This window comes from Acipenser ruthenus, chromosome 12, assembly GCF_902713425.1.
Source record: "Acipenser ruthenus chromosome 12, fAciRut3.2 maternal haplotype, whole genome shotgun sequence".
NCBI classification, from domain to species: Eukaryota; Metazoa; Chordata; class Actinopteri; order Acipenseriformes; family Acipenseridae; genus Acipenser; species Acipenser ruthenus.
This window is the reverse complement of record NC_081200.1, coordinates 30,557,850-30,577,155: the sequence shown is the minus strand read 5'-3', so window position 1 is coordinate 30,577,155 and position 19,306 is coordinate 30,557,850. Positions and strand designations below refer to the sequence as shown.

At 39.0% G+C, this 19,306-nt stretch overlaps 1 protein-coding gene across 2 annotated transcripts in view; it reads right to left on the bottom strand.

Moving 5' to 3' along the window:
- Positions 1 to 19,306, bottom strand: part of LOC117417484 (hemicentin-1-like) — a 99,028-nt gene that overhangs the window by 45,213 nt on the left and 34,509 nt on the right. For both annotated transcript variants that reach the window (XM_034029660.3, XM_059034833.1), the window contains exons 7-20: positions 16,462 to 16,582; positions 15,822 to 16,085; positions 14,488 to 14,632; positions 14,086 to 14,207; positions 10,388 to 10,663; positions 5,881 to 6,022; positions 5,445 to 5,572; positions 4,861 to 4,974; positions 4,459 to 4,617; positions 4,114 to 4,308; positions 3,746 to 3,841; positions 2,601 to 2,728; positions 2,257 to 2,401; positions 77 to 189 (exon numbers count right to left, since the gene is read on the bottom strand). In XM_034029660.3, coding sequence (XP_033885551.3) covers positions 77 to 189; positions 2,257 to 2,401; positions 2,601 to 2,728; positions 3,746 to 3,841; positions 4,114 to 4,308; positions 4,459 to 4,617; positions 4,861 to 4,974; positions 5,445 to 5,572; positions 5,881 to 6,022; positions 10,388 to 10,663; positions 14,086 to 14,207; positions 14,488 to 14,632; positions 15,822 to 16,085; positions 16,462 to 16,582 — 2,148 coding nt within the window. The remainder of the gene's footprint in view (positions 1 to 76; positions 190 to 2,256; positions 2,402 to 2,600; positions 2,729 to 3,745; positions 3,842 to 4,113; positions 4,309 to 4,458; positions 4,618 to 4,860; positions 4,975 to 5,444; positions 5,573 to 5,880; positions 6,023 to 10,387; positions 10,664 to 14,085; positions 14,208 to 14,487; positions 14,633 to 15,821; positions 16,086 to 16,461; positions 16,583 to 19,306) is intronic.

Sequence of the window (19,306 nt, the reverse complement as noted above, 5' to 3'; positions counted from 1 at the left end):
TTATTCTTACACCAGAAAGTTTACTATTACAGTTATCATGTGACTGTATATGTATTGTATTTTCAGTAGCTTTTACCTTGGACCAGGTAATGTCAGGTTTGGGCACTCCGCTTGCTCTGCAGGGTAATGTTATTGGGACCCCTTCGATGGTGCTGAATACCTGGGGTCCATGCTGCATTGTTGGAAGAACTAAAAAATGAAAAAGAGAATGTTTGAATGCTGCTGCCCAATATACAGCACATGAGAAACCTAAAAATATATTGAAAGAATTTACAAAAATCTTCCCATTCGTTTGAGATTACAGAAGAAGTGTTCTTTGGTCACGGACATTTCCGTTCTGAGTGCTTTAAGAATCTGCTAAATTTCACTTTTATTAGGTTTTGTTTGAAAACGCTCTCCCAGATCATTTCAGCTCACGTTCAGCATGTTTATGTGGCTCTTAAACAGCTGAGACAGCACTTGGCTCTGCTGCTCGAGGAATTCTCATTCCACTTCACCCCCCCACCCTCCCTCTCACTCTCCCACTATCTCTGTTTTACTAATAATCATACAGTAATCTGCAGAAGCCATTAGTGCTGGAGAACTTGGAGTAGGTATGAGTTTTCAACTTTATACATACCGCATGGTTGGGAAAGTTCAACTGTAGAGAGTCAATTATTCGATCTTTGATCAACCGTACTGTCTAATCAACCGAACGCACCTATAATCACGTGATGAATTACGTGTGGTGTATTACGCACACAGCTTCTGCTGCTAAAACAGCTACGAGATTTAGCTGCCAAAAAAAGGACCAACGGTGTGAGGCAAATGAAAGTTACAGAATTATTCAGACCACCAAAACTTTAGCTGGAGCATTGTGTGCTTTAGATTTTTGCAGTTAAGCAAATTAAAACAGTTCATCATGTTTCTATTATTTCATCAGTTAGATCCTGTCTATGTTATTTAGCAGCTAAGAACGTTTATTTTATTCATTTCATTGCATGTTATTACAGTGCCTTAACAGCAAGTATCAAAGCATAAAAACAATTTTTTGAGTTTCAATGATTCCTAAAGTTTTGTAATTTGTCAAAGCTGTACTGAATTGCATTCTTTGATGATTTTCAAAGTTTGGTCTATGGTACGTTTAATTACAGTATGTCATTACCTTAACTGTAGGTGTTAAAGTTTTACTGAATTGCGTTAATTTAATAATTTGTAAAGCTTTGTAATTTTGTATGCTTAATGTGATAGAATTGGTTACTAGCTATATATCATCAGTAGGTACTTGTGTACAAAATACAGATGAACTCACTTTATATCATGATTGCCGTGCAGGCATAATTCATGATTTAAAGCGGGTCATGATATAAACCGGGTTTTACATTTGCATATGACAGCACATTACAAGTGCGAGAAAAAAGAAAGAAAACTAATAGTGAACTAAAGAGCAGTGTTTTAATACTGTACATTTAGTCATTCTTTACATTTAAACAAATGCATATAGTTTACTACAGGACAAATACGTTTTGTATCATTAATTGGAACAAAACAGTTTGTGTCATTATCTAAAAAAGGCATGAATTGTCGACTGGCTAGTCGTTTCCAGAGAGTTTGAAAACTTGTCAAACCAAGATGAGAAAACTAACAAATTATTTTCATGTGATTGGAGAAGTTTCAGAAGAAAACCGTGATGAACAAAATTCAGATATGTCAGCGTTTTTACAAGAAATGAGCAATGAAAGTATATTATTATTATTATTATTATTATTATTATTATTATTATTATTATTATTATTATTATTATTTCGAAGTTTCCAGTAATGAAAAAGGTTACACAAGACCACAGATCTGAAGGGACTAAATGTATGTGTACTATATAGTATTTAAATATGTATCATGCACTTAAAACATTAATATATGTGTTTTTTTTTTTTTTTTTAATCATTACCTGAAAAAAATCTGGGTACACAGGTATTTTTCAAGGCAGGTACACGGTTCAGGATTTTCTACCGGTACAGTAAAAGGTACAGTAACTGTTATTAATACCTGTTGGATTATCCATACAAATTGATTATGCGAACTAGTATCAGTCTCAATTAGTTTGGATAATTGACTCTCTACCGTATTAATGACAAGGAAAAATCCTTTAGCCAGTTGAAGAAATTGCAATATGGCATAAAGTATGCAGACATTGAAAAAACAAAACTCTACTTCATGAAAACAGCCAACCCTTCTGCTTTCCATTGGGGATCAGTTGAGAAAGCCAGTGGAATGTACCAAAGATCTTGACGCTGGTGGTCCGGTTACTGGTTCCTGCCACGTTGCGGGCCACGCAGGTGTACTCCCCCCCATCCTGCAGCCGGACACGCTCTATGTGCAAACTCCCGTCTCGGCGGATTGTCAGGTAGGGGCTGGGGCTCAGCTGGAGAGAGAGAAGAGACCCAAACATATCAGAGAATATCAAAGAACCTTTTCAAAATAAAACCCTAACAGAATTAACTTGATCATGCAATAAATCATACAAAATCAGTCCATCAAATAAAAAATACCTTTGCAAATCAAATCTGGATTATATACTGTATTTTTTATACATGCTTCTTATTAATATCCTCTCTCCTTACCACCCCATCGTTCCTGAGCCAGCGTCTCTCTGGCAGTGGCTTTCCAGACAAAAGCACACAGGGCAGGGTGACCTGCTGTCCCTCAATGACGTTTACCACTGCTGGGCTTATTCCGATCACCGGGTTCACTGTGAACACACCACACAAACAGACTAGACTTTATACCTCACATTCAACTAATCTGTAGAAAGGTTCACCCGGCATTACTTTAGGTCACCAGTGGAATGGACATAACATAATGATAAAGCCACACATATAGCAATAAAATGTAATTACATGGGAAACCCTTGTTCTGTCCATCTAATGTGAGTGGTTGTTGCCTTTACTTCAATTTAAAGAGCACCTCCTCCCCCCATAGCCTGGTGTCTCCCTGGTTGCTGGAGTTGAAATACGACGGGATAACATGCCCCCCTCACTCCCACGCGCTCTTTCTCGATCTCCCTGCCTGTGGATCACTCCCTCAGGGTTTGTTTTCCAGCACTGTGTTTTATGATGCTGCTTGGGGCTCCATCTGGTTTCCACATCCTTCACAATGACCAAAGTTCCACTGAGGAACATCCACTCACCTGGGGGAGACTGGTTGCCAAACACATCTTTGTGTAGGGTTCTTTGAAATGTCCATGATCAGTTATATGTTTAGAGTTAGTATGGACTTTGTAAAAAAAAAGATAAAAATATGTAAAAAAAAAAATATATAAATCAGCAAATTTCTACATTAAACACATACCATTAATACAATATTATAAATCAATATTTGACATCTGACATCTCTCTACGCTCATACAGTGCCATTTTAAACCTGAATCTTTCTCAGTATCACAATTCAATGTGCTTGCTGCACGATTCAGACATCAGGCCAATGCACTGTATTTTTTTAAGTCAGATACCTCCATTTCTATCATTTCGACCATATACAGTATACAACATAGACTGCAGCCCACGTTACTAAGTATTTTCTTGTGAATAACCAAATAGCTGTGAGGGCAGATTTAGCTACATTGATACATTGAGTTCTATCTAATGCTATCAGTGTGTGAAACACAGCGGAAAAGATCTAAGTGCTATTAGACAGGTGAAGCATTGTATATTTTTAAACCGGTAAGCTGCAGTGATTTATATTTCCTATGGCCAGGAAGGATTCTTACCAAGTCCAGTGACTGTAACTGTGGCCTGTTTTTGGATCCTCCCAAACTGGTTCTCAGCTTCGCAGACGTAAGTAGTCTCGTCATCTACCCAAAGATCTATGAGAAATTAACGCATAAACCTCAGTGTTGCAGTGAGAGCAACAGAACAATTGATCAAATAGAACATTGCTGTAAGAATCCACAGCTGGGGTCGGTAGAGCCTTGCCTTGGCTCAGTGGTGGACTGGACAGATGCCCCTGTCATGATGAGCAGGCTGATATCCTGTTATATAGTTGGCTTATTGTTTCTCCAGGTAAAACCATAAACTATAAAAGCAACATAAACCATGCAACACATTTACAACACAACAACGTTCAGTGAAGACATACTGTTAATGACCAGGCTCCCTGTCTTCTTCTGGTTGACTGAACTGACAGCCAAGGGCCTGGAGAAGAGGGAAGCGTTGTCCAGCCGTCTCCATTTGATCCTGGGTTGAGGGTATCCCTGGGCCTGGCAATGCAGGCTTATGTTGGAGCCAATGTCAGCAGAGACGTCTATTGGTTCCTGTGTAAATTCTGGGGCAGCTGAGAAGGAGAAGGTAAATCCATTAATGCTTGTCTATTTATCTAGCAGATAGATTTCAAAATACAGTCTCTAATGAAAGCCATTTGTAAAGTAGACCACCTGTCTGTCGCTGTAATTACGACACACACAACTTTAACTCCTGAACTTACAGCCAACATCTAAGGTGACTTTTCCTCTAGCCCTCCCGGCATCATTGATGGCCACACAGGTATAGTCTCCCGCATCCACATCCTGTGTTTCCTTGATCCTCAAAATTCCGTGCCAGCCGTCGATGTTCACAAAGGCAGAGGGCCTCAGCTGAAGGTCCCCTACAAAACAAAAACTTGCTGTTAACACTACCATATACAGTACAATAATTTAAATATATGTTTTTAGCCAAGCTGGACAGTTTATGTAAGTATAAACTGATTAAATAGGCCTAACAGTTTCTCCTAAACTATAGGTGATTCTTCTTAATTTTTTTAAAGACTGGAGGTTAAGCAAACTCATCCACCGAGTAGAAAACATGATACCATACTTATGAACAAAAGTTATAATCTCTCAGCTGATACCTTTATACCACTGGACTTCAGGATCCGGGATCCCTGTGGCTTTGCACTCCATGACAGTGGTGTCCCCCAGGCCAACCAGAATTTCCTTCTGGACTACAGTAACCTTTGGGGCCTCTGACATTGAATCAAAAAAGAAAATAAATTTAATTGAATGCTGCCCTTACACCACAGAGCCGACTGCTCATTTGCACTTCTTAAAAATCATCTTTAGTTTAAGGAAGAGCAGGAGATGTTCCTGTTGTCATTTTTTTGTCAGATATTGTTTTATGTGTACTAGAAAAATAAGATGTAATTAATCATATATGTTTTTTAAGGTTAGGAGAGGTTCCTCCATTCTTTCATGACAAACATCTTTAATTCAAATTGTGTCTTGATGGGGTTTACCGTCTAGACACAGTAGTTCACAGATATAAAACACACCATATCATTGATGTGGTAAACTTACTTTCTAATCACCCTGTATTGAAACACCCATATAATGAATCATCACAATCAGAACCCTGACTTAATGCACATCTCTGGAGCACAGAGGCAGCACAATCTTGTGTGGAATTGTAGTGCACATTTGCCTCTTCCATACTCACCAATGTAAGTGAGAATGGAGGTCTGTCTGTCTGTGCCGGCAGGATTGCTAGCCAGACAACTGTAGACCCCTGCATCTCTCTGAACCGTGTTACTGATGATCAGGGTACCATCTGGGGTCAGCCGGTGCCTTTAAAAAAAAAAGACATGGTTTACAAGAATTTATATTGTAACAATATTTAACTTAGATTCAGTATCCCATATTCAGTGGGTTTCTGCTTGATACTCATTAACAATCGGTTGTCCCAGGATCACACAACAATTTAACCTGTCGAAATAGTCGAAAGCAATTAGATTTGTGGCAGATAGTAATAAAGTTATGCCTGAGCACTTGTGGAAGTGCAGCTGTGTTTAGCAGAATAATTACACAGTGGGACCTGATTAAGCAAGTAATGTAAAGGAATGAGCAAAAGCTGCACTTTTGGCATTGAGAATTACCTGATGGAGCCCATGATAAACATGTCATTGTGTGTCCACACGATCTGCGGTGTTGGGTAGCCTCTTGCAGAGCAGCGAATCTGAACCTCTTGCCCGGCAATGAAAGTCTGATTCCTGGGTTCCACGCTAACTTGTGCGGGTTCTGCAGTGAAACACCAAGACGGCATTGTTGTATTTCAAACTAGGCCATAGTATACAATACAATTCAATTTGTGCAATAATGCACCCAGTCTTTGACTGTCTCCCAGTCTCTCTATTGTTCCGGAATGGCAGCAACTGCTGAAAACCACCACAGGAAAACACAACTCCAGTTTGCAAGAAGTTCATGAATGATCAAGCCTTAAGACGTGTGCAATAGATGTGTTATATATGCTCAAATCACAGAAATCTTCAACACTGCACATGACACGTTTGTTACCACTCAAACATTGCATCTGGAGCTTCGCATTGTTGGCTAGTTAGGTCCTTCTCTATTTTCTGGGCCATTCGGTGTTGATTCTAAATTGTACAAGCAGGGATGCAATGGAGAAACCAACTTGTTTCACAATGTGAAAGCATGGTATTGAGGTAATGACTTGTGATAACCTAAAACATTAGAATTACTCCAGATAAACCGCTTAGGCTACTTTTCCTGTATACTTGCATAAACAAATAAAGATAATCTGCTGTAACCACTTAAACCTTTCCATTTATGTTCTATTTTTGGAAACCTCTATTTGCACCTGGTTAACATTTTGCAATTTTTTCCAAATATAGCTGTAACTAGTCTGACACAGTAATTACTTCAAAAGATAAACTCTTCAAAACCGTCCCTGCTCTCTTCATGGTCTGGGAAACAAAGGCTTCATTATAATTTAATAACGGACTTTATTAAGGATATCACAACTTCTGTTAAATGTAACACTGACATCATGTCATTGTGTGGTGTAATGATCCATAATAATAATAGTGATAATAATAGTAATAATAATAATAACTGTGTGTGGACAGGCTGGCTGGTGGTAGTGATGTCAGACCCGGAAGAACACGCAGTACTGTGAGTGAAATGAAGAGACATCCACAGAGGATTGGGGAAATGATAAATGCGCTGCTTGCGTGTGTATTAAATGAAGAAAATAAAAAGGTTGAACAAAACAAAACACTTTTCACAAAACAAAAAAACAAAACAAAATGGCTTGTTGGCCAAAACAGACAGACACGTTGAGACAAACTCAAAACAAGCACCGTGCTGCTTTAATTCAGCACATATAGCAATTGTAATTCTTCTTATTAAATTACCTCCCGACTCTCCACATATAACTGTGCTGGGATTCAATTACCAATTAATTATTCACTTGAATCCCAGCACGTGAACTAATCTGTGCACTCCCCGTGCTCACATAGTAATACAAATTATATCTACACATGAAGTGATAGATAGAGTGCAATCCTCGTGCCTAAATACAACTATATATTTTAAATCACTCGTGCTCCACAGCCCCATTATATCCCGTGCACCACTATATATACACCAACAATAACACACTACATACAACAAAAAACACAATCTACACGCAGGGGTGGGTCACCCCCGCCACACTGTGGCACTGATTACAAACGGATTAGCAATAAACTGGGTTACATAGAAGATATTTGATAACTGTGTTCATTTTTACTCTGTATTGCTTGAAAAAGGCATTATTGATTCCAGATAGCCTGAAGCTGTGGAATCCAAAGTGATTCTGAAATGATTCTGCATTCATTTTGCTTTGAAGCCTGCCAAAACACAGCCCTGTTTCAGCTATTCTGAAATATGCACACAGCTTTTGTGATCCTTGACATCTGATTTATACAAAGGAAATATGCATGTCTTATGTTCCAACACAACAGCTGTGGTGTGCTTCTATATGGTAGGGCTGTTTAAAGGACCTTTGTAGAAGTTATCCATTAAACCTTGGTACACGAAACACAGATGTGCAGAGATATAAAGAATGCATGGCTTGCACTATTTTTTTTTGCGTGTTAATGATACCCACATTCAACACATTTGGGGGCCATCCACGGTATGATAGTTTTAAAATTGTATTTTAAAATGCAGGACTGGGTACAGTGGTTGTGATGTCTCAGTCTAAACCAAGTCTAGATCATAAAATGGGAGCTGAAGGACCTCTGAACAGTACTAGACCCCCTCTGGTTAATACACTGCCAAGAATCCCTTACCACATGATCCAATCACCACCCACTCAGGGCCTCTGTATGAAATACGAAGGTCTTCTGCACTGTTTAAAGGATGATGGGTCCCTTAGGGACTCTTCTGTTCTACTTTGAATTATTTAAAGAAATAAGGAAAGGAATTTGCATCCAGAATTTCTCACTCTCATACAACCCCGAAATTCAACTCATTCAATACAAGGTACTTGATAGGACTCATTACACAAGCAGGGGATTGTTCCTGATGGGACTCTCTATTACTGATGCATGTCTACATTGTGAAGAAGGGGTTCCAGACAATTATCTACATGCACTTTGGTCATGTCCACCCATTCAACCATTTTGGTGTAAGATTCTGAAGGCTATATCAGACATTATGGGCCTGAGTGTTCCTTTTTCCCCAGCTGTGTGTTTAATTGGAGACCTCTCTGCCGCTGAGCTTCCCACCCATAAGTCAAAGTTTCTGCTTCTTTCCCTTACGATAGCAAAGAAAGTTATATTACAAAATTGGAAAAACAGGACCAACTTGTCATTTACACACTGGCTTAATTTAATGACTGAACATCCATCACTAGAAAGACTCACGGCAAGAATTAACAAACTTTCACCTGGTCTTAGACTAAAAAAAAAATTATCTGTCCCATCATACGCATATCCAACCACTGTCTGCTGTAATGATCAGTACCCAATGTAACACTTCAGCTATGTTCTGTTAAGACACCCTCAACAACCTTCTCTTATTTAATCCATTTCTCTTCTACCTCTTCTCTTTCTATCGTTTCCTCTCTTTTCTATAACGAATGTGTGTTATTTTGTATTTCATTCCATTTGTTTTTTTTATTATTATTTTTGTTTTGTTTTGTATGTGCTAGTTTGATTTTGTATTGCGTTGTGGTTGTTTTTTTTTTTTTTTTTTTAAATAACTTTTAAAGCCATTAAATATAATTAATTCCAAAGTGCTGTTCCTGGTGTCTCTGTTCTTTTTAGCTAAACAGACTTAATCAGGTCTACACAATTTACTTTTTTAAATAAATAGGTAAAAAGGCCTACATTTCACAGTGCATACACAGCATGTGATGGAATCTCTGAAAACATCAGGGTCCTAAAGTTGAAAAGCTATCCCACTCGGACCCTGTTAAATCTTGCTAATCATTTGATTGATGTATTTGATTATATTCAACTTTGCAGAGCTACTTTGATAGGACAGGAAAGCGAATGTATTACAATAAAAGTCAGATTCTTCCTTATCTCTGCTTGTTGGCTTGTTTGGAAAACTCCTTTATGTAAGACTGTACAGCCCGCCCCGCTGTGTGTCAAACCTGGCCTCATGGCAATACAGAATAATGGGAAGCACACATCCCCTGCTCCCAGCCTCCATCCTTCTTCCTGTGTCAGTAGTCCAACATCAAAAGGCAACTTAATGACTAGGAACTTGCTCACTGCAGGTGCTAATTATGTGTCTTCAGGCTATTGTGACAGCTGTTTGCATGGCCAAAGATCTCCCCTGTTAGAGGTGTTGATGTTAACCAAAAACACTAGCTTAAAGATAAAGGCTTTATGAGGAAGAATAATGGAATTGGCCACCAAACAACCCAAAGAGGCACCCATTATTCTAGGCTACTGTATTTTGAACAAAACTCAATTTAAATTTCAACTTTATTTGATTGACCATCATTAAAAAGAGACCATTATGTTAGTCCACTAAATTATCTGTGCTGATTTTTGTGTGTAAAAAGACCACTATACAGGAGTCCCTTGACTGCTTGTTGTTGTCTAATTAAGATGCTATTCATATATGGAATATCGACCCCAATGTCCTGATGTAAAGAGTTTTTACACGTCCAATACATTTTTTAATGAGGCAGCAGCACAAACATGTCAGTTTAACTATGAATACTCTGCCAGGAGTCATTTTCTTCCACTTTAAATCTCCCAGCTGCCACAGAGCGTGCAAAGGCCAGACATGGCGCTGTCATACATTACATAAACCAGGCTTAAAGGGACCTAAACTGCTTGTACTTGTTTTTAATAGCTGTTAAAAAGATCAAATCAGTTTTACACAGTGCTTTCAAAATGTTCAAAGATTTAACTGCAGTTTATTTATGTTGAACAGCCTGGTGAAACCAACCATCCCATGAGACGTGTCTTGTTTGACAAAGACATGGAAGATTTCCATATTGCCTTGTCTGTAACTTCTATATGTTAGTTGGTATTATAGCTGGCACTAGAAGATATAGTAGGTAGAGCTTGTGACAAAGATGACAACACCTTGTACCTTGATTGACCAGGACTAGGCAGACTTCAGGACCCCTCTCACCTTGAACTGTGAGGTATACATCAGCAACTGTTGTCCCCCCTTCACTGGCAGTGATGCAGCTGTACTCTCCAGCATCAGACGGCTTGACGTTGCGGATCTCCAGGGACAGGTTGCTCATGATGCGGACCCGCGAAGGCTCATTCACCCCGGCATCTGCACTGTTCCGTTGCCAGGTCAGGTTGTATCGCACCGTGCTGGAGGTGAGGCAGGTCAGCACTGCTCTGTCACCAGGGGTCACTGTCACATTGTTGGCCACCTTAATAGTAGGGGGAGGCTCTGAAAGAGAAATCAAAAGTTTTTCATCCATGTCCTTTCTAAAGCATTACCATTCCTCCTAATCTGGGTTTGAAAGTAGTTCTTTACCTGCACGGTTAGTACAGTAACAAACCAGCACCTGTTTAAGCAATGTTTCTGAAAAAATAAAGAAGAATTGAAACATAAAACAAATCCCCCACTCTGGGTGTATAGTTTTCATAAACTATGTGTCTCTCCTTGGTCTGCAATATAGTGCTGATTTGCTGCCCTCTGAATTATTTATTAATGGAGAGCAAATCAAAAGTATGTTTGTTTAAACTCTACTGGGGACACTGTTGTGTCAAGTACTGTTTTGCATAACCCTAAATATTTGGCAGCATTTTAATAGACTGCAAGCCAAAGATCGGAACAGAATGTAATATATTTCAATTATCTATTTTTGTGCCCTTGGTCCTTCACAATCCCTGTGCCTTTTCCTTTCACAATGAGAGTGGGCATGACCAACCAGAAGCTCCCAAGCCAATGTTTGTTAGTGGAAATGAACAAGACAGAATGAACCAAGGATGCTGATAGTGACATATTTGTAAGATACATTGTAGAAAAATAGACAGAACACTAAAAAAATAGTTACTAACCCCGCTGCTTAAAGGAGGTAATTATAGCTACAATTCACATTTTTTAGACAAGAGATACAAAGACATTTAAAACAATGAACATGTCCTGGAACTGCTGAATCGTAGGCTCTTTCTATTTTGCAGGGAGGACATCAAACTAGTCTCATTACTCACCTTAATAATCTTAATATTGCCCTCAGGCGTTTATCATATTGTTACCAAGCAAAACTGACTTTTCTGACCATCATACTAAAACATGAACATATGATATATTACTGAATTGATACATATAAACCATCAAATGTACACTTAGATATTTTTTTTATAGACCTAAAATATGTAACTGCCTTTTAAACTCCCCAACACAGGGCCAGATTAAGCAATATGCCAATAACACCATTCACCATAATATGCATAGGGCCCCCAAAATATGGGTTAGCATAGGGCCCCCACATCCTTTAATTCGGCCCTGGTTTGAAAGTATGGCTGAACTTTGATTTTGAAATACCTGTCTCCCTTACTGAGCAAACTTCATAGCTACATACTGTACATAACCAGGCTGAAGATTGTGCTCTATGAGGCTGGCTTTCTCTGCTTCCAGATCAGCAAAAAATACTGCTATTCCAGAATCTAAACTTTTACTATAAAATAATCTCAGTATGTTCTTGATTGAAATACTGGAGGCAGCCTATTAAGATAGCTCTTTGTTCAAAGCTGCCATCCAAACAGTGGCTGGTGTTTTAGCTCAATTAACCCCGACTTCAACGACTGTATTACAGTCAAAGATGAATCCAGTCACTACAACTTGCCAAACTGCTGTTGAAAGCTGAGGCCAGTTCTCATGCTCATAAATTCTGTTATAAAGATTTGATTTGAGTATACAGTGCCTGCAAATCTCAGACTACATTCTACAGAATGGGCAAGACAATACTTAAACTACACATACTGCCATGAGCAATAGATTGGGATCTCCGAAGATCTATGTCACTATTTATGGTAGGTTATTTGGTAAAGAATGTCCTAAATAATAAACTTAAGACATCTTATCTAAACCATAGATGTGCTACAAAGATATGATCATTTATGGTAGTGCCTTGAGCGTTCAGCCTTTCTAAAATTGTTTATCACTATAAATGTTCCCAAAAATTTGCTATATTTTCAAATGCTGTCTTTTTGTGTTGCAGTCAGTTCACAACGCTTAGATATAGATTAATACTTTAAATTGGCTATGGAGCTACATTTACGTTTCATTTAGCATAATGCACGTGTGGGTTTTAAATGGGGCTTGCTACATTTCACCACAGGCATTCTCTGGTATGTTTCAATTGGGCTGCAGTGGGTACAGCACAGAACCACACTGCTACCTCTGGCTCCTTTCTATCAGTAACAGAGCTCAATACTGGTCCTGTTCCAAAGAAAACCAATCTGTATCCACATTATCAGATGTACAGCATTTACATTAATTTACCTGATGTTAATCAGTTATTTTCTTCTAAAAAGACCAACAGAAATGGTACAGTATGCACTGTCACATCAATCTCAATTGCTTCAACACACCATACATGGTCCACTAAAACTTATTGCAGTGTTTATTTGCAGGGCTCAATGGGATTTAATCATCTCGAAACTATATTCTAATCTGTTTGCAGATGGTGTGTCTGTAAATGAAAGCCATTTGTGCTAAATGTGATTTATAGGATATTTTGACGAAAGTGAAACTACATTTTAAATGCTATATGGCATGTGTTGTTTTTCGGTATCGGGGGACGGTGTATTAATGCCTTGCTGATAAGCACTGTGCCAGCTTCCAATTTAATTTCAAGGCGAAGAAAGTCATGTTAGCAGTATCCTTCTGTCCGGTGCGGTTCAGTGATTTAAAACACCACTTAAAAAACAATCAGTTCGCTGAACTCTGTAAATTCAAGCACTGGAAAGGCAGAACAAACTGGTTACAAGAAACGAGGAAAGAGTTTTCACTGAAACTTAAACAATACAACAAACTAACATAAAACGGTATTAGAAAAACATACAGAAAATCCACAGTAATATCCACAAAGTAGTTTGGAAAGATGTATTAATAGTAGTCATCATAGAGTGCCTTACTAAAAAAATTCTAGTTTAAGAAATGGTCAAATCTGTGTGATGTCTTCTCCCAATTTTCTCCCAATTTGGAATGCCCAATCGCTTTTCCCCTCAACACAGCAATTCCCCAGATGGCTCAGGAGACCCGAAGGTTCAGAGGGCGTCCTCCAATCCCACGACCGAGCCAGCTTCCTCTTTACACCCAGGAACTCGAGAGCGGACGTCAGCAAGCTACCGACCTCTGGAGGACAAAGGCTAGTCCTGCAGGTGTTCGCCTTTTAGCTGCAGAGCGATGAGGAGAAACAGTCCCTGCTGGTTTTGCCTCCCTAACCCACGGGAGTGCCAGAATCAATGTGATGCTCCCTTCAGTCCACAGTGAAGACCAGCCTACTTTGCACAGCAAGGACGGGAACTTGCACTGTCTGATTAAACCTGCGCACCACACAGCTGAGCTTCTACCACGTGAGACACTCGGGAACCCCACAAATGCATATTTTGTAGCCATGCATGTGAGTGGCCCATTAATTAAGGAAATAAAATTCATAGTAAGACACTGTATATAAATTTAGTTACAGTGACATTTCTCATCGTCACTGCTGTCAGACTAGCAGTAGATAAGTATGCTGCTGATGATTAAGTTCCATTAATGGTGGTGTGCTGTTTGTGCAGCCTTTAGGACAGGATGATAAAAATAATAATGACATATTGCTATATTAACCCTTGATGACGGTTAGTGACTCCCCTTACCTGAGACATCCAGATAAGTCTGGGCACGGCCAGTGCCCACACTGTTGATGGCTATACATTCATAGTACCCTTCATCTTCCACAATGACACGAGCAATCTCCCAGGATACATCTGCAGACTCCCTGTAATGAACATATTTGATCATCAGTAATCTAGCAGAAAATAACAGCTGTGCTAACAGTAGATACTGTGCCATGGCGTTGTCTTACAATGATTACAAGCCTTGACATAAATTAAACCTTAATTTTGCAATTACCACAGATCATTAAAAACAGAACGGTAATTCTAAGATTCATCAGATTGCAAAGTTCACGTTCCCTTTCCTCCATTATGGTCAGTTCAGTAATCTTTGCTGTCTAGTAGGAGACAGGGAGGAGAAGGTGTGACGCTCTCCAGTCCTACCTGAAGAACTGATCCATTCCAAGTTTAGTCCCGCCTCTGCTGAAGCGTAATGTGAAGGGGATCAAACTTTCCACTGAGCAGGAGAGAGTTCCACTCTGTAAGTAGTAACCAGGAGTCCGTGCAGGCATAGTCACCTTCGGGGCCTCTGTGAGTCAAAATAAAAACACTGCCAACATGACATGGGAACACTGAATATAACAATGGAATTATTAATGGGTTATTAAACTGGATGCACATCACTACCACAAATTTAAAAACTACCTTTTTTGTAATCGGGCAAGCAAGTAAAACAAGTTTATTAATTGTAACAAACTAAACGTAGCATGCTAACTGTGAATGATCGTGTGGTTTCTAAGAAGGACAGTACTAATGATAGTCGGCAGGATAGTTTCAGTTGCAACAAATTGAGTGCCTCCAGAAAGACTACAGGCTAAGTTTTAAGATGTTCTCAGTTGCAACTAACACAATGTATCAGTCCACTGCCCTCTAGAACAGTGGTTTCCAACCCTGGTCATGGGGTCTTCTGGTTTTCATTCCAACTGAGCTCTCAATTACTTAACTAGACCCTTAATCGAACTAATAATTTGCTGAATTAGACCATTTTTATTGTTCTCAGCTCCTAAAAAGTTGTACATTTTAAGTTACTTATAAAATGTTATAACTAACTTGAAATCTGCAACTAATTAAAAGCTGAACACAAGTACAAATGTCTAATTAAGCAAATTATTAGTTCAATTAAGGGTTTAGTTAAATAATTGAGACCTCAGCTGGAATGAAAACCAGAAGACACAGGGTGTCCCCAGGACCAGGATTGGGAACCATTGCCCTAGAGGATTGTATAACGAGGTATTAAATTAGTCCAGAGATTTCTTAAGTGCTTTACTAACTTGTAACTCATCTGAATAGAACCCTTTGATGCGTATTTTCAACTTTTTAAACAAAGCGGTTATTGTAAGAAAATGCTTAAAACAATACAGCTTTAAACCTTTGTTGGAATATGCAGTTTAAGAATGCAGCACTCCTCTTATTCTCCTGTCCCCACCCGCAATCACTGGCATTTTCCAATACACAGAGACAAAATGATCAGTTTAACCCTGAGCTCTGTACTAAAGTTGAGGAGGGGCTGATGTGTCTTGTATCCATATGGTGTAAAAATAAATCAATCAATACATAAATAAAAATGGTGTGATTTGGTTGACTCAAAGTAAATTATGACACAGCCATTCTCTCCCCAGAATCAGCACTCAGGAATCTGGGAGAATGCTGCTTTTGTTTTATAGGACATACATGCATTTAAATGTATCTAGCAGTAATGTAAAATGAGCAATACTGACCTGGGGTAATGCTGTAGAATGAGACACTGGAGACTCTCTGGAAGAGGAAATCGTCTTTGTCATAGCCAGTCACCTTCATGAAGAAGGCCTCGTTGGGAGGGATGAACTCGGTGATGTTCCAGATGCCATAAGGGTGGCGTTCGGGGTAGAAGCGGATGGGGATGGTCTTGAGGACTGCGCCCGAGATGCTGAGGAGCTCCAGACGGTCAGCTCTTCCAGGGGGGGTGATTCCAGTGGTGTTTAGGAGGACAAAGGTGGGGATTCCTACACAGGGAGAGGGAGGCTGTGATTAATACAGACAGTGTATTCCACAGAGACACATGGGGAATAAGTTTTATTTTACAATTTAAATAAATGTTTAAACTGATTAAATTACTTTTAGATTCAAGAAAAGATTTGCATAAATTAGACACAAATATTTGAATGTAATTGCAATTCAAGGTGTAAACCAATCAAGTTCAAAAGTTCAGTTTTATTGTGTATGAAGTATTCAAATTAATAATGTGAAATTCAAATTAACCTTAAGAGTCTCATTTAAAGACACGTGTACACAGATGTGTGCATGGAAGAGGTAAAAATGTTTACAGTATTTGGATAAGGCTATGTTGTGGTATGTCCAGTATTGAAGGAATTATCTAACCTTGCACAGGCCTGCTTAGAGTCTTTTTGAAGTCCAGTGTAGGCTTCCTTGCAAACCCAGCTCTGAAGTCGATGGTGCTGAGGCCTGAAATACGAACTGAATGTCTTCCACTGCTGGATGTCTGAGGAGAGAAAATATCAGCATGCACTCTTGGATCAACAGCAAAGGCACAGTGGGGTCCTATTTTCATGATGTAAACAGTGGTGGATCTACATACAGCCCACCTTCAACCCTTTGTGTTGAAAATGTAGGTCATTGTGGCTTACATTCACAGCAGCACTGGCATGTAGAACTTGACTTTGACCCCTGGCAACCATTTTTATTGGATGTTACCAATAATCAAACTACAGGGAATGTTTACAGGGGATGCTTAATGAAAAAAGTCTTTATAAGTCAGTTTGTTTTTTATACACATGTGTAAGCTGACAGAACCAGTAGGGTCCTAGTGTTGCTATCCAAGATGCATCCTTAATGCAAAACTGACAACCCCCAGTCTTAACCTGGCTTCACATCTGCATCTTTAAGTGGTTTAAGATGTTAAGATGTCTATTCATTTGACTAATGTCCAGACTCGGATATGCATGTTTGGGCTGGCCATGAAAGCAAAAGAAGCACAATTTTGTTTTACAGCTGGTCAGATTTATCTCTATCTATGGAGCTTATTAAGTCTAGACTCCCACAACAAGACCTGAACCTCTTTCATGTGAAGATTAATTCTAGTGCTTTGCTTCAAATGGGACATATACATCATTCCAAATTGACAACAATAAAATGAAAAGATGCAATGGTCTGGAATTCTGACATTGATCCTTTAGAATTATCCAGCCAAAACTCTTCCAAGTGGAGAACATTAAGATGCAGACAAACTGTTCTATAAGGAGGAATACAATCAATCATTTTTCTGAAGTTATACCCACATTAATATATATATATATATATATATATATATATATATATATATATATATATATATATATATATATATATATATTATATATATATATATAAATATATATATATATATATAGTTTTAGGCAGGTGTGAAAAAATGCTGTAAAGTAAGAATGCTTTCAAAAATAGACATGTTAATAGATTATATTTATCAATTAACTAAATGCAAAGTGAGTGAACAGAAGAAAAATCTAAATCAAATCCATATTTGGTGTGACCACCCTTTGCCTTCAAAACAGCATCAATTCTTCTAGGTACACTTGCACAAAGTCAGGGATTTTGTAGGCATATAGTCAGGTGTATGATTAAACAATTATACCAAACAGGTGCTAATGATCATCAATTCAATATGTAGGTTGAAACACAATCATTAACTGAAACAGAAACAGCTGTGTAGGAGGAATAAAACTGGGTGAGCAACAGCCAAACTCAGCTAACAAGGTGAGGTTGCTGAAGACAGTTTACTGTCAAAAGTCATACACCATGGCAAGACTGAGCACAGCAACAAGACACAAGGTAGTTATACTGCATCAGCAAGGTCTCTCCCAGGCAGAAATTTCAAGGCAGACAGGGGTTTCCAGATGTGCTGTCCAAGCTCTTTTGAAGAAGCACAAAGAAACAGGCAACGCTGAGGACCGTAGACGCAGTGGTCGGCCAAGGAAACTTACTGCAGCAGATGAAAGACACATCATGCTTACTTCCCTTCGCAATCGGTAGATGTCCAGCAGTGCCATCAGCTCAGAATTGGCAGAAAACAGTGGGACCCTGGTACACCCATCTACTGTCCGGAGAAGTCTGGTCAAAAGTGGCCTTCATGGAAGACTTGCGGCCAGAAAGCCATTCCTCCGACGTGGAAACAAGGCCAAGCGGCTCAACTATGCACGAAAACACAGGAACTGGGGTGCAGAAAAATAGCAGCAGGTGCTCTGGACTGATGAGTCAAAATTTGAAATATTTGGCTGTAGCAGAAGGCAGTTTGTTCGCCGAAGGGCTGGAGAGCGGTACACGAATGAGTGTCTGCAGGCAACAGTGAAGCATGGTGGAGGTTCCTTGCAAGTTTGGAGCTGCATTTCTGCAAATGGAGTTGGGGATTTGGTCAGAATTAATGGTCTCCTCAATGCTGAGAAGTACAGGCAGATACTTATCCATCATGCAATACCATCAGGGAGGCATCTGATTGGCCCCAAATTTATTCTGCAGCATGACAACGACCCCAAACATACAGCGAAAGTCATTAAGAACTATCTTCAGCGTAAAGAAGAACAAGGAGTGCTGGAAGTGATGGTATGGCCCCCACAGAGCCCTGATCTCAACATCATCAAGTCTGTCTGTGATTGCATGAAGAGAGAGAAGCAACTGAGGCTGCCTAAACCCACATAAGGATTGTGGTTAGTTCTCCAAGATGTTTGGGCCAACCTACCTGCCGAGTTCCTTCAAAAACTGTGTGCAAGTGTACCTAGAAGAATTGATGCTGTTTTGAAGGCAAAGGGTGGTCACACCAAATATTGATTTAATGTAGATTTTTCTTCTGTTCACTCACTTTGCATTTTCTTAATTGATAAATATAATCTATTAACATTTCTATTTTTGAAAGCATTCTTACTTTACAGCATTTTTTCACACCTGCCTAAAATTTTTGCACAGTATTGTATATATATATATATATATATATATATATATATATATATATATATATATATATATATATATATATATATATGGTACAATGACATTAAAAGCAATTTATTTGTTAAACCAAACACAACCTAAAATGTACTGTATCTATTTAAATTTTGAAGGACCCCTTAAAGTTAACAAAAAACAGAGGTCACAGGCTTTCGTTATCGGTGTGTCTGCTGTGATTTTATCTGACAGGCTCCCAATTTGGATTTGT